The 21,253-nt window shown below is 43.7% G+C and overlaps 1 protein-coding gene across 1 annotated transcript in view; it reads left to right on the top strand.

Annotated features, from left to right (window-relative positions):
- LOC139409029 (cadherin-related 23) overlaps nucleotides 1-21,253 on the top strand; it is a 611,517-nt gene that overhangs the window by 422,013 nt on the left and 168,251 nt on the right. Inside the window, exons 27-35 of the mRNA XM_071153685.1 lie at nucleotides 644-704; nucleotides 1,188-1,336; nucleotides 2,883-3,018; nucleotides 4,120-4,508; nucleotides 4,806-4,907; nucleotides 6,241-6,390; nucleotides 9,461-9,589; nucleotides 20,141-20,269; nucleotides 20,814-21,041. Of these exons, the coding sequence (XP_071009786.1) occupies nucleotides 644-704; nucleotides 1,188-1,336; nucleotides 2,883-3,018; nucleotides 4,120-4,508; nucleotides 4,806-4,907; nucleotides 6,241-6,390; nucleotides 9,461-9,589; nucleotides 20,141-20,269; nucleotides 20,814-21,041 (1,473 nt within the window). The remainder of the gene's footprint in view (nucleotides 1-643; nucleotides 705-1,187; nucleotides 1,337-2,882; nucleotides 3,019-4,119; nucleotides 4,509-4,805; nucleotides 4,908-6,240; nucleotides 6,391-9,460; nucleotides 9,590-20,140; nucleotides 20,270-20,813; nucleotides 21,042-21,253) is intronic.

Genomic DNA, 21,253 nt, shown 5'->3' with positions numbered 1-21,253 from the left:
AAAGCTAATGAGACTGAAGCAGGACCCCTCTCTTCTCTACAATCTTGTCCCTGACATCCTTGGAGAGCTCTTTGGTCTTGGCCATGGTGGAGAGTTTGGAATCTGATTGATTGATTGCTTCTGTGGACAGATGTCTTTTATACAGGTAACAAACTGAGATTAGGAGCACCTTTAAGAGTGTGCTCCTAATCTCAGCTCTTTACCTGTATAAAAGACACCTGGGAGCCAGAAACCTTTCTGGTTGAGAGGGGGTCAAATACTTATTTCCCTCATTACAATGCAAATCAATTTATAACATTTTTGACATGCGTTTTTCTGGATTTTTTGTTGTTGTTATTCTGTGTCTCACTGTTCAAATAAATCTACCATTAAAATTATAGACTGATCAGGTCTTTGTCAGTGGGCAAACGTACAAAATCAGCAGGGGATCAGAATTTTTTTTCCCTCACTGTAGGTACATTTGAATGTCAGCGTGTGTGTCTGTGGGCATGCATGTGTTTGTGTGCGAGTGTGTAAATGTTTATGTAGCTATGTAGGCCTATTCATGTGGTTTCAAGTCGCTGTGATTGTAAATTAGTATAATGGCTGCATATGGCTGTGCTATAAATATGTGTTAAGTTTTATTCTGTGTTTGTGTGTGCAGGTGCAGGCCACAGATGCAGACCAGGGCGAGAACGGCAGGGTTTTGTACAAGATCCTCTCTGGTGAGTACAACTTCCCAGTCGCCAGGTGGAGATACTTTTCACACTTGCTCGCACAAAACAAGTACACACAAAAGACTGTTAACAACAACCCTGCACGCTAATCATACCCTGCATGCATAATCATAACAGTTTATTTGAAGTCATACTGTATTAGCCATTTGAAAGCTCAATGATACATTTACAAAATGCAGTATCAAATTACTGTTGGTAATATTCTAGTATTAATATTTGAATCTATACCAATACCCTCATGACCATCCTCCATCCGCGATCACTCTTAATCCGCAGCTAACATCTCTCTTCCCATTTCTCTCTCTCTCACACCACTCCCTCTCTGTCTGTCTCCCCTTCCCCTCTCCACCCCTTTCTCCCCCCCACCCCATCCCCCTCTCTCTGCCTCTTTCTCCGCCACCACCCCCCCCCCCCCCCCCCTCTCTCTATGTGTGTGTCTCCCTATCTCTCTCTCTCTGTCTGCATGTGTAGGAAACAGTAAAAGTCTGTTTAACATCAATGAGCTCTCGGGGCTCGTGACGCGGGGCCAGAGGGCTCTGGACAGAGAGAGCAGCAGCTCCCACGTGCTAGAGGTAGAGGCCTACAACAGGGACCAAGGCAGGATGAGGAGCTCCGTACGGGTAAGTAGAGTAGGAGGGAAGAGAGGGAGAGAGGGAGAGAGGGACAGAGTAGGAGGGGAGACAGTGTAACGAATCTCTTTGTCGTCTGAGGAGGAGTAGGAAGGATCGGACCAGTATGCAAGGTAAGTGTCCATGTTAATTTATTAGACTGAACACACAAAACAAAGAAACGAAACATAAGGTAACATAACATAACGTAAGGTGACATACACTAAACAGAAAACAACTACCCACCACTCAAGGGCGAAACCAGGCTGCCTAAGTATGGTTCTCATTCAGAGACAACGATTGACAGCTGCCTCTGATTGGGAACTATACCAGGCCAAAAGCAGAAATACAAAACATAGAACAAAAACATTGAATGCCCACCCCAGCTCACGCCCTGACCAAACTAACACAGAGACATAAAAAAGGAACTAAGGTCAGGACGTGACAGACAGGGTCGGGAGACAGGACAGGGCTGGAGGTGGAGGCCTACAACAGTGACCAGGGTAGGATAATGAGCTCCGTACGAGTGAGGATGGAAGGAGGATACAGGGGAGGGTAGTGGGAGACTGGGTAGAGGACAGAGGAGGGGAAGGGTGTGGACAGGGCAGGTGAGGAGCTCCGTACGAGTGAGGATGGAAGGAGGATACAGGGGAGGGTAGTGGGAGACTGGGTAGAGGACAGAGGAGGGGAAGAGAGGGGACAGGGCAGGTGAGGAGCTCCGTACGAGTGAGGATGGAAGGAGGATACAGGGGAGGGTAGTGGGAGACTGGGTAGAGGACAGAGGAGGGGAAGGGAGGGGACAGGGCAGGTGAGGAGCTCCGTACGAGTGAGGATGGAAAGAGGATACAGGGGAGGGTAGTGGGAGACTGGGTAGAGGACAGAGGAGGGGAAGGGAGGGGACAGGGCAGGTGAGGAGCTCCGTACGAGTGAGGATGGAAGGAGGATACAGGGGAGGGTAGTGGGAGACTGGGTAGAGGACAGAGGAGGGGAAGGGAGGGGACAGGGCAGGTGAGGAGCTCCGTATGGGTGAGGATGGAAGGAGGATACAGGGGAGGGTAGTGGGAGACTGGGTAGAGGACAGAGGAGAGGAAGGGAGGGGACAGGGCTGGAGGTGAGGAGCTCCATACGGGTGAGAATTGAAAAGGGATGGGGAGGAGAGGGGACAGGGCTAGAGGTGGAGGCCCACAAATAGGGACCAGGGCAGGATGAGAAGCTTTGTACGGGTGAGGCAGGAGATAGGGGAGGAAGAGGGGATGGGGAAGGAGGGGGGAAGAGGCGATATGGCAGAACATTGAAGAGGAGACTGTTGGGGTCATACATGAGGGAGGAAAAGGGAGAGGATATGTGGCAGGATTCAGAAAATAACAAAGGAGAGAGAGGGTTGTGTATTGGGAGATGAGGGTGTGGGACAGAACATATTAGAGTATAGGGCTGGAGTAGAGTATGGGGCAAAAGGGAGAGAGCTGTTGGGGTATAACACAAAGGGCAACTTTAAACTTGTGAGTAGTTGTCCAGTTATACTTCATTGACTCTCAGTCCCTCTGTCTTCCCTCTACAGGTGATAGTGTATGTGGAAGACGCCAACGACGAGCCACCAGTGTTCACCCAACAGCAGTACAACCGACTGGGCCTAAGGGAGACCGCTGGCATTGGCACCTCTGTCATCGTAGTCCGAGCCACAGACCCCGACACCGGTGGGTGTTGCGGTGTAACATAATGTACTACAGTACCCATAGCCCTCTGTACAAGCTGGTATTATTGATAATAAATACAGTGTAATGTACATACATATACATACTAGTATTGATTGATAAAGAGACAGGACAACATTGTGTCAGCTTCAGAACATCTTTACTAAAATAAAACGGAATATGCTGTACAGAGCATTATGGGTAGTGTAGTACATCATGGTACAGGGGTGTCCCTCAGTAAGCCAATGAAGTGGGGTGTTAGAAGGCTCTCCCCGCCTCCATAGTTATTGGTGTTATATGACTCTCATACAGCTTTTATGCTGAGTTGTATTGTTCTGTCTGAAACTGGCATTTAGCTGAGCGTCATTAATCTGAGTGGCCTTTAACCCTCTACTTCTGCTATTCTGTGTGGGCTTCCTCTATCCACTTCCCGTCCTGTAATGTGTTGCACAAACACTGTGTGGGAGAACTGTTGCTGTGATGTTGACAGTCACCAAACACTGCAACTTTGGTCTTCATCACCTCTGAGGACGTAATTATGCCATATCCTGCCCACATGTCATGGAAAGTTGGAAATGTCTCTTTGTTAGAGCAGAATATAGATTTTTGGTTATATTGTGGTTGGACATTTTAGATAGGTGTGTGTAGCAACAATGCATGGCTACGTACTCAGTTTTAGTGTAAAAGTTGTTTGAAAAGACCTCCTGAAATTTTAGCCTGGGTGAGATGGAGTTTTGGCCTGCCTGGTGACATCAGTAGTAGTTAATAAACCAATGAGAAAGATAACAGCTAGCTTTCAGTTTTGCCCTCTCCACTCGGACCACTCCCAGACAGCCCTAGCAAAAGTCTTGCTTGAGAAATTGCTCATTTTTGTTACTTTTTGAGCATTTTAATTGAAAACAATCACAGTAATGTACTTAATTGTTACCCAGAAATGATTTCATATTGAGATAAAAACATCTGCATTGGGCCTTAAAGAAAAAAAAACATTTTGTTTGTTCACTTCTCTCACTTGTTTTGCATCCCTTCTCCAAACCTCCTTCCCTTTACACCTTGCCCTGCAACTCCCTCACCTCCTCCCTGTCTTCCCACCACTCCATCCAGGTGATGGCGGGGCGGTGGCCTATGCACTCGTCTCCGGGTCCGACCATAAGTTCGATGTGGACGTGAGCACGGGCCTGGTGACCACTGTAGACTACCTAGACTACGAGACCAAGACCAGCTACCTGATGAACGTGTCGGCTACTAACCAGGCACCGCCGTTCCACCGTGGCTTCTGCACGGTCTACGTGACCTTACTTAATGAGCTGGACGAGGCAGTGGCGTTCTTTTCGGCGGGCTACGAGGTGTCACTCCTAGAGAACATCGCCACTGGAACGGAGGTGGTGCAGGTACAGGCGCAGTCGGCGGACAACCTCAACCAGCTGTCGTATCGCTTCGACCCGGACACATCGCCAGCCGCCCTCACCCTTTTCAAGATTGACAGTATCACGGTGAGTCGGTGGACAGGATAGGGTGTAACACCATAATTAGCATTTTTCACTCTTAGTCCATTTAAATTCAGGAAATAACTACAAATCCGATTACAATTTTCCATTGAAAATAATTGTTCCTGAATTGACTGAATTGAAATTGAATTGATCACCATCCCTGCTGGATACTGTACTCTGCTCAAAATAGGATTATACTGTATATTTCAAACTAGGATAAATCAGGTTGTTTGTTCATGTGTTTTACTTCTTCTCTCCCTCTCTTTTTCCTTCTCTCTTCATCTATCTGTCCATCCGCAGGGTCGTATCACAGTCACAGGGCTGCTGGACAGAGAGAAGGGGGATATCTACACCCTGACTGTAGTGGCTGACGATGGGGGACCAAAAAAAGACTCCACTGTGGTACGGCAGTCACTTATTTCTTTTAATCTTTCATTTTTTTCTTTATTTTCTTCTTTCTTCTTGGTTTGACATTATTTGCTTGAAAATGTTTATTCCCTGTTGTCAGAGATGGGCAGTATTTCTGTTATATGTATTTGAAATAGGTATTTGAATTACTTTTAAGTATTTTTACATTTTTGTATTTCACTGGCCTGAACTACAATCCAATGTGTTTTGTAACAAGATAATTTTGAGACATGTCATTAAAAAAATTCTATTAAAATACTGTACTTTTTCCATTCCATTTTCTTAAGCGGTTCACAATTTTCAAATCAAATCCAATTCTATTTGTCATGTGCCAAAAACAACACTGTTGTTCACTGTGAAACGCTTACAATGCATTTTTAAGAAAATAGATTTAAGAAAATATTTACTATTTACTAATATGTACTAATATTTAAATAAACAAGTAAGAACAAAAAAAAGGAACACATTAAATGAACAATTGCGTGGCCCCTTTTCACACTGCAAGTCTGATGGCACTATGGTGTGATAAGAGTGTCTGGTAAATGACCAGAATGTTAATATAAATATTAACACTTTCAAAGCATGCTGGGCATTATTCTAAAGAGCTCTGCCCCCAAAACAAGGCCAATAATCATTTTTACATAAACATTTACATTTTGGTAATTTAGCAGACACTCTTATCCAAAGTGACTTACAGTCGTTGCATTCAACTAAAGTAGATAAACAACCACATATCACAGTCTGTTACCACATCACAGTCTATCACATTGTTACCTTAACTGAGAATGTTGTTGTGGTGAAGGCATGTACTTGCAAATGTATATTTTATTTTGAAAATATCAAAATACGTAAAATAATTATATTGTGATTAGATACAACACTTTGCAGAAGTATTTTGAATTGCATTTTGATACATTGGTCTTTAGAGTATTTTGTCATTTTAACAAGAAAGTATCTTTGCCCATCTCTGCCCGTTGTCAGGTCTCACCTGTTTTCAATAATGAACCATGTAACAATTTGTTTAATCTATTTTGTTGTAGAAAATGTCAGTTAATGACAATCTTTGTTTTCACCTCGTTACTGCTATCTCATGGGGAAATTGCAGAAGGTATGTGTTGCTTTCCGTCTTCAGTCTGGAGAACTGCCTTAAAGTTTTAATGAAAAGCTTAATTAAGTTTGTGCGTGTGTGTACGCATGTGTCACAAATACACTTTAATTATTTTTAAACAGCATACCGTGTTAATCATATTAAAATCAAAAGGTATGTAGCATTCCATCCTCCTTGTCAATGGCAATCTCTCATTGGTTGTGTCTATGCATGTGGCAGGTGTCAATCACCATACTGGATGAGAATGACAACAGTCCCGAGTTTGATATCACATCTGATTCGTCGGTGGAGATTCCAGAGAACACGCCCATCGGGAAGAGAGTGGCTGTGGTGCTGGGGCGCGACAAAGATGCTGGGAATAATGCACTGGTTAGAGAGAGAGAGAGAGAGACTTTTGACTTTTTGTTCTGCATACTCACCTTGCCCTCTACCCCATGTTACAAAACAACATCACACATCACGATAACCAAAACCTCACCACTTCTACAACTGTATATCTAACCCATCTTCCCCAGTTATATAGACGGCCTCCCCGACACACCGTATCTCCATAAACATCGCCATACTTTTGATAATTTTATAGAACTCAAATTCCACCGTAAGGCGCACAGAGATCCCATTAAATCATAGTAAAGGGTATGTTATCCCACCTGTGATCCTGTTCCTCCTTAGCCAAATAGGCAACTTTGCCTGAGCAAACAGAAAATTCAACAACACATATTGGCCTTTTCCTTATTTGAATACCTGTACCCCATTATAAACATACCAACAGTAAACTCCACCCCCAACCTCTCACACAGACATTCCAAAAGAGACATTAATGGCATTAACCTGGCGCACACAGAAAACACATAATACACAGTTTCACTCATGACACAGAAAGGACTCCCCTGTCCGACTCCCGGATCAACCAGGGCTCCATGTAGAATCCTCCACTGGAGGTCACCTGACCTCTTTCTTACTGGGAGTTTGTAAAGCCTCCTCCATCTAAAACCAACCATACCCCCTACCATACTCCCTACCACCACCTTCACTCCTGACAGGCTCCAAATGTTCCTCACCTTAATGCAGAGGTTGTAGATGACTTTACCTCCCACCCACCCAAACTTCCCCAGGCTCAGAGTGTTAAAGTGCAACGAGTCCTCCATACCCCCTTGCCAGTCCCCAGTCTCTGCCGTCACCTGCTGTGGTGGAAACATTGGTGGACCCTCCCCATTTGGCCTATCAAACACCCCCCTTACCGGTACAGTCAGTGCCTCCTTGACCTCCCCCAGAAATCTCTCCAGCAGCCTAAGATATGTTAGTCCTGTTTGTTGTGCCAGGACTTCCGGGGCTTTCCCACCCCTCCTCCCCCCGCAGCCGCAGGTCGGCAGCTCATCGGCAACTCTCCTACCCCAACACACTTACGCAACACGCAAAAGAAGTCCACTGGGATTCCATCGACCCCGGTGCACGGCTGGGGGACATCTGGGTTGCGGCCTCTGCGAGTACATGGGACAATAGGGGAATGTCCATTTCATCCCTCTGTGCCAGAGAGAGCTTAGGGAGTTATGCAAACAAAACCTGAGCACATATTGGATCTCACAGTTCTGCAATATACAACTGGGTATAAAACTCCACAGTCCGCTCCCGCATCTCCCCCACCACAGAGGTCACCCGCCCATCCGACAGCCGCAGACAATGCATACCGTTGGCTTCACCACTCTGTCTTTCCAAACAAAGAAGAAGGGCAATGTCCCTGAGCATGGAGAACCTAGCTCTTACAAGTGCTCCCTTTGCTTTAACCTGGAAAAAACTGCCCAGGCCCCTACGTAATTCAGCAAAATTAGCCTTGCCCAAACCAGCTCTACCTCCACTTCACTGATACTACACTCGAGTTCCCCCAATGGTAGTGCCCAACAGCCTATTGATCTAATGTAAAACTGATCGAGTTGCGCTGCACTCACCCTAGCCCCAAAGACCTTCACCCATGTATACTGTCTTGTGTTGGGATGTCAAGTTCTCCAAACATCCACTAGGTCAAACTGCTTAATGATGTCCCTTAACACTCCCTCTGAGCCTGAATGAGGCTCCTCTCCATTTCTAGATTTCGTAAAATCCATCATACAGTTCCAGTCCCCGCCGACCACCAGCGTCTCCTCAGGCGCTACCTGTGAGAGTTCCTGTCTAAGACACCAAAACAGATGCGCCATCTCTCTCCCTGTGTTAGTCACATACACATTTATAAGGACAAAACCACCGTTGTTAATTGCTGCTTTTACAACAAGCAGCCAACACACCTCCTTTGAGGAGCAAATTTCTACGGCCAAACCCGGTGCAAAAAGGACTGCCACCCCTGCACTAATATTTGTTCTATGGCTCAGCACACTTGACCCTTTCCACCAGAGCCCCCAATCGACTTCATTCACCACATCACTATGCGTCTCTTGCAGAAACAATACCTGTCCTTTTTTAGGTTTTACATAATTCACCCAACATAGTCCTTTCCTCCTCTTTCTCTCATCTCTGGTGCCATTTATTTTAAGCGAGCCTACCCGAAGAGTCGACATAAGAAGTGGGAGAACAGCCAAAAAAAAGCCCCATGCCAGAAAAAAATATGAATCTAAAAAGCGTCTGAAGGTAGACCCTCACGCATAGTTGTGACCCACTTTCTCAACCTAAAACGTTTCCTGGGTGAGAGGACACCATGCCCCTAATTTTTCATAGCGTGTTGTACTGATCTCATAAACTTTCCCAGATCACAAAAAATCTTAAAGGTGAACCTTTTTCCCTTTAGTCTCATTCAGGAACTTTGACTGTTTCCTCACCTTGTACTTTGACCTCTGCCTGTTGACCACTGGCTGTCAGCTCTGGACCCATTGAGGTGGAGTCTGAAAAGAAAGCCTCCGCATCGTCCTCAGACTCACCTTCCTTCTCATCTCCATCTCCCATCCTGACCACCTGCCCTTTCTTTCTAGTCAGAGCCTCCCCCCAGCACCAGATGAAGGTTCCTTAGGGCCTTTGACCAGACCAACCTCTCCCCTCCCACCTCCTTTATTCTCCCCCTTTTTCCTCTCACGCTTGACACCCTCTTCCACCGCCCATAGTCTCTTGCCTCTCCCCACTACACTCTCCTCAACCATTAGCATAACCTGACAAGGCCCAGCCTCATCTACACCACCATCCATGACATGACTAGACCAATCCTCATCTGCACCACATTCCATAGCATGACCGCGCTAGGCTGTGAAGCCATCGTGCACCGTTCAAACCCCGGTAAAAAAAACTCTGTCATCTCCCTCCCTAACTAAGAAAAAAACAGTGGGTACCGCTAAACTAACAGTGTGTTAACCCTCCTCCACAGAATATTTAAAGAAAAAATGTAGGAAATGTGGGGGGGGGGGGGGAGAGCTCAAGCAAGCATTGTTGAACTATTTTCTGCTCTTTGTCTCTCTCTCAGGTGAACTTCAGTCTGGTGGCAGGGAACATGCAGGATGTGTTTGAGATCCGGACAGTGAACCACACCAATGGAGAGATCTACGTCAACTCCCCTCTGGACCGAGAGTCTGTTGACCGCTACCTGCTCAAGGTTAGACACCTGGGTCATATCCATTTTATTTATTTATTTATTTGATTTTAACCTTTATTTAACTAGGCAAGTCAGTTAGAACTAATTCTAATTTACAATGACAGCCTACCAAAAGGCTTCCTGTGGGTAAGGGGATAAAAAATATATATATAGAGTTGAAGTCGGAAGTTTACATACACTTAGGTTGGAGTCATTAAAACTTGTTTTTCAACCACTCAACAAATTTCTTGTTAACAAACTATTATTTTGGCAAGTCGGTTAGGACATCTACTTTGACACAAGTCATTTGTCCAACAATTGTTTACAAACAGATTATTTCACTCATAATTCACTGTATCACAATTCCAGTGGGTCAGAAGTTTACATACACTAAGTTGACTGTGCCTTTAAACAGCTTAGAAAATTCCATAAATTCCATGCATGGCTTTAGAAGCTTATGATAGGCTAATTGACATCATTTGAGTCAATTGGAGGTTTACCTGTGGATGTATTTCAAGGCCTAACTTCAAATCATGGGAAAATCACACAAAAATCAGCCAAGACCTCAAAAAAACTTTTGTAGACCTCCACAAGTCTGGTTCATCCTTGGGAGCAATTTCCAAATGCCTGAAGGTACCACGTTCATCTATACAAACAATAAGACGCAAGTATAAACACAATGGGATCACGCAGCAGTCATACCGCTCAGGAAGAAGACGTGTTCTGTCTCCTAGAGATGAATGTGCAAAAAGTTCAAATCAATCCCAGAACAACCTTGTGAAGATGCTAGAGGAAAGGTACAAAAGTATCTATATCAACATAACCTATATCGACATAACCTGAAAGGCCGCTCAGCAAGGAATAAGCCACTGCTCCAAAACCGCCATAAAAAAGCCAGACTACGGTTTGCAACTGCACATGGGGTCAAAGATCATACTTTTCAGAGAAATGTCCTCTGGTCTGATGAAACAAAAATGGAACTGTTTGTGGCAATCAAAGCCTTGACCTCAATCCCATTGAAGATTTGTGGGAAGAACTGAAAAAGCGTGTGCGAGCAAGGAGGCCTACAAACCTGACTCAGTTACATCATCTACATCAAATTAGGCAGAACTGAAAAAGCATGTGCGAACAAGGAGGTCAGTTACACCAGCTCTGTCAGGAGGAATGGGACAAAATTCACCCAACTTATTGTGGGAAGCTTGTGGAAGTCTACTCGAAATGTTTGACCCAAGTTAAACATTTTAAAGGCAATGCTACCAAATACTAATTGAGTGTATGTAAATTTCTGACCCAATGGGAATGTGATGAAAGAAATAAAAGCTGAAATAAATCATTCTCTCTACTATTATTCTTATATTTCACATTCTTACAATAAAGTGGTGATTCTAACTGACCTAAGACAGGGAATTTTTACTAGGATTAAATGTCAGGAATTGTGAAAAACTGAGTTTAAATGTATTTGGCTAAGGTGTATGTAAACTTCCGACTTCAACTGTAGATTTTGGACAAAACACACATCACAACAATAGAGACAACACAACACTACATAAAGAGAGACCTAAAGACAACCACATAGCAAGGCAGCAACATATGACAACACAGCATGGTTCAAACACAACATGACAACAACATGGTTGCAACACAACATGGTAGCAGCACAAAACATGGCACAAATATTATTGGGCGCAGCACAAAGGCCAATAAGGTAGAGACAGCAATACATCACTCAATGCAGCCCCAACTGTCAGTAAGAGTGTCCATGATTGAGTCTTTGGATGAAGAGATTGAGATAAAACTGTCCAGTTTGTATGTTTGTTGCAGCTCGTTCCAGTCGCTAGCTGCAACGAACTGAAAAGAGGAGCGACCCAGGGATGTGTGTGCTTTGGGGACATTTAACAAAATGTAACTGGCAGAACTGGTGTTGCATGTGGAGGATGAGGGCTGCAGTAGATATCTCAGATAGGGGTTGAGTGAGGCCTAAGAGAGTTTAATAAATAAGCATCAACCAGTGGGTCTTGCGACGGGTATACAGAGATGACCAGTTTACAGAGGAGTATAGAGTGCAGTGATGTGTCCTATACGGCGCATTGGTGACAAATCTGATGGCCTAATGGTAAAGAACATCTAGCCGCTTGTGACCGCTCTTACCTGCCGATCTTTAAATTATGTCCCCACAATCTAGCATGGGTAGGATGGTCATCTGTGTTCAGAACAAGGTTAAGGGTAGAGAAAGCTTGTTGGTCACTAAGAAAGCTTTGTGGTAGATCATCTGCATTTAAATGGATTAGAGACCTTCCTACTGCCTGAGCTATGTTGTTGATGTAAATTGAGAAGAGAGTTGGGTTTAGGATTGAGCCTTGGGGTACTCCCTTGGTGACAGGCAGTGGTTGAGACTGCAGATTTTCAGACTTTATATACTGCACTCTTTGAGAGAGGTAGTTAGCAAACCAGGCCAAAGACCCCTCAGAGACACCAATACTCCTTAGCCGGCCCATAAGAATGGAATGGTCTACCATATCAAAAGCCTTGGCCAAGTCAATAAAAATAGCAGCACAACATTGCTTAGAATTAAGGGCAATGGTGACATCATTGAGGTTGCAGTGAGACATCCATAACCTGAGCGGAAACCAGATTACATACCAGAGAGAATACTGTAGACATCAAGAAAGCCAGTCAGTTGATTATTGACAAGTTTTTTCATCCCTTCATGTTAGTCTGTTTTCTTCCATTTTGTGCCTACTAAACGCTTCCCTGGCCTCAATGTTACACTGGCACATGTTCAGGCTTCTCAACCATAAGAAAATTATTTGTACTCAAGCTACATAGGATGGAAATTAAATAGTATTTTACAGCACAAACATATTAAGAGTTTATTTCCAAAACGCTATATCCACCAATTCTTCACATTTGTGTTTTTTCATCAGACATTATTGCTTCGTGTGAGTAAAATATGAATGTTCTCAGATTTTTTTTATTCATAGATTTTAGGTGTGTAAGAAAATTAGTTTTTTTGCAAAATGCTATATATCCATTGTTAGGCTGGATGTAATGTTTGTATACTGTATATTTTACAGTGATATGTGGTTGTCTCACCTAGCTATCCAAAGATGAATGCACTTACTTGATAAGAGCATCTAATAAAAGACGAAAATGTCAAGTCTAAATGTTTTACATACAGATAACATATTACTGTACTACATTTTTTTTATATAATTATTTCTCTCAGAGTGAGGCGGATATATAGCATTTTGCAAAAAAACATGATTATCTGTCTCTCTGAAATTAAACCATTAAGTGATATATTTAATAAAAAACATCTGACTGTCATTGAACAACCTCATGCCATGATAGTGAAAAAACATAAATCTCTTTCATAATTTCTTATCATAATTTCTGACAGTGGATACACAGTGCATAGGGAAAGTATTCAGACCCCTTGACTTTTTCCACATTTTTTAAGTCTCCCATCAATCTACACACAATACACCATAATGGCAAAGCGAAAACAGCTATTTTGAAATGTTTTCAAATGTATGAAAAAACTAAAACAGAAACAGAAAGAAAAGTATTTAGACCCTTTGCTATGAGACTCAAAATTGAGCTCAGGTGCATCATGTTTCTATTGATCTTCCTTTGGATGTTTCTACAACTTAATTGGAACCCCCTGTGGTAAATTAAATTGATTGGAAATGATTTGGAAAGGCACACACCTGTCTATTTAAGGTCCGAGCTGGCCGCCCGGCCAAACTGAGCAATCGGGAGAGAAAGACCTTGGTAAGGGAGGTGACCATGAACCCGATGGTCACTCTGACAGAACTCCAGAGTTCCTCTGTGGAGTTGGGAGGACCTTCCAGAAGGACAACCATCTCTGCAGCACTCTACCAATCAGGCCTTTAGGGTAGAGTGGCCAGACGGAAGCCACTCCTCAGTAAAAAGCACATGACAGCCCGCTTGGAGTTTGCCAAAAGGTACCTAAAAGACTATGAGATACAAGATACTCTGGTCTGATGAAACCAAGATTTAACGCTTTGGCCTGAATGCCAAGCTTCACGTCTGGAGGAAACGTGGCACCATCCCCACGGTGAAGCATGGTGATGGCAGCATCATGCTGTGGGGATGTTTTTCAGCGGCAGGGACTGGGAGACTAGTCAGGATCGAGGGAAAAATTTACGGAGCAAAGGACAGAGAGATCCTTAATGAAAACCTGCTCCAGAGCACTCAGGACGTCAGACTGGGACAAAGGTTCACCTTCCAACAGGACAACGATCCTAAGCACACAGCCAAGACAACTCCCCAAATACAGGTGTGCCAAGCTTCCAGCGTCATCCCCAAGAAGACTTGAGGCTGTAATCACCGCCAATGGTGCTTCAAAGTACTGAGTAAAGGGTCTGAAAACTTATGTAAATTGAATTGAACAGATATATTTTAATTTTTATAAATTTGATAAAATGTCTAAAAACACGTTTTTGCTTTGTCATTTTGGGGTATTGTGTGCAGATTGATGAGGGGGAAAAAATGATTTACTAAATTTTAGAATAAGGCTGTAATGTCACAAAATATGGAAAAAGTCTATAGTTTTCGAATGCACTGTATAGCATTATGGAATTAAGTATTGTCATTTTCAGATGTATGTTTTGCCGATGGGTGTGTCCTTATGTGCGTACACATCAAATAACATTTTATTTGTCACATGTGCCAAATAGAACCTTACCGTGAAATGCTTGCTTACGGACACTTCCCAGCAATGCAGAGTATAAAAAAGAATAATGCAAATGATATAGTAACAAGAATAATAAAATAAAATACACAAGAATGGCGCTACAGACAGGGAGTACCAGTACCAGTTCAATGTGTAGGTATGCGATATTTGCGGCAGATACTGTATGTACATCACGGGAGGTTGGTGGCACCTTAATTGGGGAGGACGGGCTTGTGGTAATGGCTGGAGCGGAATGGGTGGAATTGTATCAAATACATGGTTTGCTATTTAGCAGTCTAACGGCTTTTGGGTAGAAGCTGTCTAGGAGCCTGTTGGTCCGAGAGCCGATGCTCCGATTGCCAGACGGTAGCAGAGTGACCAGTCAATGGCTTGGGTGGCTGGAGTCTATGGCAATTTTTAGAGACTACCTCTGACACTGCCTGAAATGGAGATCCTGGATGGCGGTCCCTCTGTCGAGCTTTGCGGTCAAGGGCAGTGCATTTGCCATACCAAGCGGTGATGCAGCCAGTCAAGATGCTCTCGATGGTGTAGCTGTAGAACTTTTTGAGGATCTGAGGGCCCATACCAAATCTTTTCATCCTCCTGAGGGAGAAGAGGTGCTGTCGTGCCCTCTAGATGACTGTGCGGGTGTGGACCATGTTAAGTCCTTAGTGATGTGGACGCCAAGGAACTTGAAGCTCTCTACCCGCTCCACAACAGCCCTGTCGATGTGCATAGGGGTATGCTCTTTGTCTTAATGACATTGAGGTAGAGATTGTTGTCCGGGCACACTGCTAAGTCTCTGACCTCCTCCCTGTAGGCTGACTCATCGTCATTGGTGATCAGGCCTACCACCGTCGTGATGTCAGAATTCTTGATAATAGTGTTGGAGTCATGCGTCGGGGGCTGGCCCGTTAGGAAGTCCAGGATCCAGTTGCAGAGGGAGGGGTTCAGTCCCAGGGTACCTAGCTTGGTGATGAGCTTGGAGGGGACTATGTTGTTGAACTCTGAGCTGTAGTCTATGAACAGCCTTCTCACATTAGTTATTTCCCCTCTTGTCAAGGTGGGAGAGGGCAGTGTAAAGTGCAATTGAGATTGCATCATCTGTGGATTTGTTGGGGTAGTATGCGAATTGGAACGTGTCTAGGGTGTCTGGGATGATGTGTTATGACTAGCCTTTCAAAACACTTCATAATTACAGATGTGAGTGCTTCAGGGCAATAGTTATTTAGGCTGGTTACCTTTTGAGCTCTTGGGAACAGGGACAATGGTGATCAGTTTGAAACATGTCAGGATTACAGACTGGGACAAGGAGAGATTTAAATGTCTTTGAAGCCACTTGCCAGCTGGTCTGCGCATGCTTTGAGAACGCGTCCTGGTATAGCATTTGCCTTGTGATTTTTAACCTGTTAAAAGGATTGGCCCCTTTTTTTTAAAATTTTTGAAATGACATACCCAAATCGAACTGCCTGTAGCTCAGGCCCTGAAGCAAGAATATGCATTTTCCTGGTACCATTTGAAAGGAAACACTTTGAAGTTTATGGAATTGTGAAAGGAAAGTAGGAGAATATAACACATTAGATCTGGTAAAAGATAATACAAAGAAAAAAACAACAGTTTTTAATTTTTTGTATGATCATCTTTGAAATGCAAGAGCAATGGCCATAATATATTATACCAGCCCAGGTGCAATTTAGATTTGGCCACTAGATGGCAGCAGTGCATATGCAATGTTTTAGACTGATCCAATGAACCATTGCCTTTCTGTGAGACACAGAATAGGTGAACGGATGATCTCTGCATGTGTGGTTCTCACCGTGAAGCATGGAGGAGGAGGTGTGATTGTGTGGGGGTGCTTTGCTTTATTTGACCAAGAATGAGAGTGGGGGGGGCTCCAACCCTCCAAGAGCAGCAGTGGCAGCAGTGCATATGCAATGTGTTAGACTGATCCAATGAACCATTGCCTTTCTGTTCAACATTTTGTATCAAGACTGCCCAAATGTGCCTAATTGGTTAATTAATACATTTTCAAGTTCATAACTGTGCACTCTCCTCAAAAAATTGCATAATATTATTTCACTGTAATAGCTACTGTAAATTGGACAGTGCAGTTAGACTAACAAGAATGTAAGCTTTCTGCCAATATCAGATATGTCTATGTCCTGGGAAATGTTCTTGTTACTTACAACCTCACGCTAATCGCATTAGCCTACGTTAGCTCAACCGTCCCTCAGGGGACCCACCAATCCTTAAGTTAAACGTTTTGCTCATATAGGCCACGAAGAGCGAGATCACACAGTTATCTGGAAAAACAGGGGCTTTCACGCAAAGCACCGTGTTATATTCCTCGAAGCAAACATAAAAGGCATTTAGCTAGTTTGAGATTTCTGCATCGCTGGGCAACTCATGGCTGGGTTTCCCTTTGTAATCCGTTACTGTCTGCAAGCCTTGCCACAAACAATGAATGTCGGAGGCGCTGTAATAGGATTGCACCTTCTTCCTATATTGTCCTTTTGAATGTTTGATGTCTCGTCAGTGGTCATAGCGGGATTTCTTGCATGTGTCCATGTCCCTGGCCCGTTCATTGTAAGCGGTAGCTCTAGCCTTTAGCCCAGCATGGATATTGCCTGTAATCCATGGTTTTTGGTTTGGATACGTTCTTAGTCACTGTGGGGACAACATCATCATGTGCTTATTGATGAAGCCCATGACTGTATACTCGTAAATGCTATCGGATGAATCCCGGATCATATTCCAGTCTGTACTAGCAAAACAGTCATGTAGCCTCGCATCTGCTTCTGTAGTGAGCGCATCATTGGTAATTCCTGTTTGAGCTGCTTTTCTATGTGAACAGGATGCAGGAAAATGGAATCATGGTAAGATTTGACGAAGGGAGGACGAGGTAGGGCCTAATATGCATTTATGTGGGTAGAATAAATGTGGTCTAGACTTTTAGCTCCCCTAGTGGCACAGGAGACGTGTTGGTAGAAGTGAGGTAGGATGGTTTTATGTCTCCCCCGTTAAAGTCATCACCCACCAGAAATGCTGCCTCTATCACTGGACAGCAGTGATAATTACAGATGAGAACTCTCTTGGTAGATAAAAGGGTCTGCAGCTTACAATGAGGTATTCTACAGTACATCAGGTGACAAAAGCTAGAGATTTCCTTTACACTTTTTTTTATTTATTATTTATTTGTATTATTATTATATTTTTTTAAATAGGCAAGTCAGTTAAGAAAAAAATCTTATTTTCAATGACGGCCTAGGAACAGTGGGTTCAGGGGAAGAATGACAGCTCTGGGATTTGAACTCGCAACTAGTCCAACACTCTAACCACTAGGCTACCCTTGAAGCAGCACACCAGTTGTTATTTATGAAAAAACACTCTCCACCTCCTTTCGACTTTCCAGAAGCTGCGATCCGATCCTGCCGCTGCATGGAGAATCCACCAAGTACTGCGTGCATAGCCACGTTTCAGTAAGAAATATAATATTTCAGCTTTTCAAGTGTCTCTGATTTGTACCTTTATTTAACCAGGCAAGTCAGTTAAGAACAAATTCTTATTTTCGATGACGGCCTAGGAACAGTGGGTTAACTGCCTGTTCAGGGGCAGAACAACAGATTTGTACCTTGTCAGCTCGGGGGTTTGAACTTGCAACCTTCCGGTTACTAGTCCAACGCTCTAGGATAGGAGACTCTCGAACGAAGCTCATCCATTTTATTGTTGAGTGACTGGACATTTGCCAATAGAACAGAGTGCCGTTCGGCTCAATTTCACCAGGACTCCACCTTATCTCCTGCGTCTATGCCTTCAGTGTTTTGGTAGCCCATGGAAAAAGGAATATCCAGTATGAACAGTGGAAGAGCTGAGTCAGAGTTGAAGTTGTATTTGAAGTCAAAATCGAGGTTAGTAACTGTCGAATCTGATGTCCAGAAGTGCTTAGTGGTGTGAACTTTCTATACAAAAAAAGGTAAGATAAATATGATAAAAGTCACTATATAGCAAAGTTGGGTTGGAACTCATAAGATATCGGGCTTCTCCTCCGGAGAAGAATACTGTAGAATGTATTGAAGACCCATATGTATGCCCACCTACTTAAGCACGTATGTGTGTGAGTAATTGAACGTGTGTACACGCACACTATATGTGACTCACCTCCTGGATTTGGTCTTATGTGGCAAAATTTTAAATTGTGTTTTTTACATTGGATAAAACTACAGACTCAAGGCAACAAAATGATATATCATATATTGCATTTTTGAGGATCAGGGGAAAGTAATTTTGCTTTGAAAGTTGATAAACTTGTAAACTCACTTTTGAGAAAATGGCCTTTGAATATCTTGGCATCTAGTGAAGAGTTCTTCTTTGTCTACATCCACTCAGCGTCACAGAGTATAACAGAAGTTTTAGAAACTTCAGAGTGTTTTATATCCAAATCTACTAATAATATGCATATCTTATATTCCTGGCATGAGTAGCAGGAAGTTGAAATTGGGCACGCTATTTATCCAAAAGTAAAAATGCTGCCCCCTATACCTTAAGAAAATAACTATCATACTCTAATTACACGGATTGCAAAACTCAACCCTCCAGAAAGTGGAGAGCAACACTTATGGAGCTCCACTACCTGATACATTTCTTTTTAAAGCCACGTTCGACAGGATTACCAACACCGACTGACCAGCTCAAATAGACAAACTCCTCTCTCAGCATGTCCAGCCCACTCATTACCTCAGCCAATCATGGCTAGTGGAAAGATTTCTATCTTTTTCTGTATTTTAACCAACAAGGCTCGTAATTTAACAATTTTATTTGTATTTACAGATGGCATACAAGTGTGTTATTAAGGCACATGAAAGTGCACATGTTCCAGTAGAAATGCTTGATAAAAAAAGACTCCCCTGTGAAGTAGTGACTTGTGACATAAGCCTAGTTTCCTGAAACGGGTCACATATATACAAAGGTATGTGAACACCCCTTAGTGGATTTGGCTATTTCCGCCACACCCGTTGCTGACAGGTGTATAAAATCAAGCACACTGCCATGCAATCTTCATAGACAAACATTGGCAGTAGATTGGCCTTCCTGAAGAGCTCAGTGACTTTCAACGTGGCACCGTCATAGGATGCCACCTTTCCAACAAGTTGTTTGTCAAATTGGGGAGAAAAAGGGGGGTTAAAAAATAATTTTAAAAATAATAATAATAGATCTGCCCTGTTAGAGCTTCCCCGGTCAACAGTGAGTGCTGTTATTGTGAAATGGAAACGGAAATCATCTGTCCACATTTGCAACACTCACTACTGAGTTCCAAACTGCCTCTGGAAGCAACGTCAGCACAATAACTATTTGTTGCGAGCTTCTTGAAATGGGTTTCCATGGCTGAGCAGCCGCACACAAGCCAAGCGTCGGCTGGTGCTGTGTGAAGCTTGCCGCCGTTGGACTTTGGAGCAGTGGAAACACGTTCTCTGGAGTGATGAATCACGCTTCACCATATGGCAGTCTGACGGACTAATCTGGGTTTGGCAGATACCAGGATAATGCTACCTACCCCAATGCATAGTGCCAACTGTAAAGTTTGGAGGAGGAGGAGTAATGGTCTGGGGCTATTTTTCATGGTTCGGGCTGCAAGCCAGGCCTAATTGCCCAACATCAGTTCTCGACCTTACTAATGCTCTTGTGGCTGAATAGAAGCAATTCCCCCTAGCATTGTTCCATCATCTAGTGGAAAGCTTTCCCAGAAGAGTGGAGGCTGTTATAGCAGCAAAGGGGGGACCAACTCCATATTAATGCCCATAATTTTGGAATGAGATGTTTGACGAGCAGGTGTCCACATACTTTTGATCATGTAGTTTATGTGTGTGTTATGACAGGTGCGTGCAATGGACAGCGGGGTGCCTCCCCACTACAGCGACCTCTCTCTCATTGTCAACATCCTGGACGTCAACGACAACACACCCATCATCGAGAGCCAGGGGGGCTACAACGTCAGCATCAGTGAAGTGAGACACGCACACACATCAGTCAGCCTATACAATCATATGCACGTGCACACAAACACACACATCAGTCAATTACATACTGAATAATACACACACCCAAACACACACGCACGCATCTATCAATTCAACTTTTAAAGTGTCCTCTGTGTCGTAGATGCTTCCAAAAAAATTACATCTGAAAGGGATGTTTGCCTGTGTTTTAAAAAAGTAATCAACTCCATTTCGGTCTGAATCTAGTGAAACTACCACCAAACTACTGCAAAATGAAGTTAAATTACTAGTTGAATTACATGTATTGGAACTACTCCCCAACACTGACCCAAAGCCTTTCAAGCTTTCTGTCTCCCTACCCTGTCTCCCCATTTCATTCTGTACTGCCTGGATACAAGTCCCCCAAAAAAATATGAATGGCGGGTGGAATTGCACTCTGCTTTAAAAACAAAAACAAAAAGCTATGAAATATATACAGTACACAGAAAAGATAGTGTATTATGCACATGATGCTGAAAAAGTTATTGTCCATCTATCTGTGTGTGTGTGTTAGAATGTGGGGGGTGGTACGTCCGTCCTGCGCGTGGTGGCCACAGACCATGACATCGGGACAAACGCCATGCTCTTCTACTACATCACCTCGGGTAACCAGGACCTCACCTTCCGTATGGACCGCATGACAGGTGAGATGACAACCCGACCATGCCCACCCGACCGTGAGCGCCAGCAGGAGTACCGGCTGACCGTGATGGTGGAGGACGAAGGTACACCTCCACTATCGGTGAGTCAGAGAGGGTTAGAGGTCAAGGGTGGGAGGGGGTGGGGGCTGACACACAGAGCTAAGGGAACAGGGATGATTTGAATTGGACACGGTTTTGGTCACTGTGTTACCAGGGTCACGTTTAGTAGGCAAATGTTGCAAAACATAATGAATAGAGCCGTCTACATGTCAGATAGGCATGCTTATTTTATCTTAACGTTACACAACATTGT

This window comes from Oncorhynchus clarkii, chromosome 1 (genome assembly GCF_045791955.1).
Source record: "Oncorhynchus clarkii lewisi isolate Uvic-CL-2024 chromosome 1, UVic_Ocla_1.0, whole genome shotgun sequence".
Classification (NCBI taxonomy): domain Eukaryota; kingdom Metazoa; phylum Chordata; class Actinopteri; order Salmoniformes; family Salmonidae; genus Oncorhynchus; species Oncorhynchus clarkii.
Note: the sequence above shows the minus strand (reverse complement) of the source record. Positions and strands in the feature narration are given on the sequence as shown.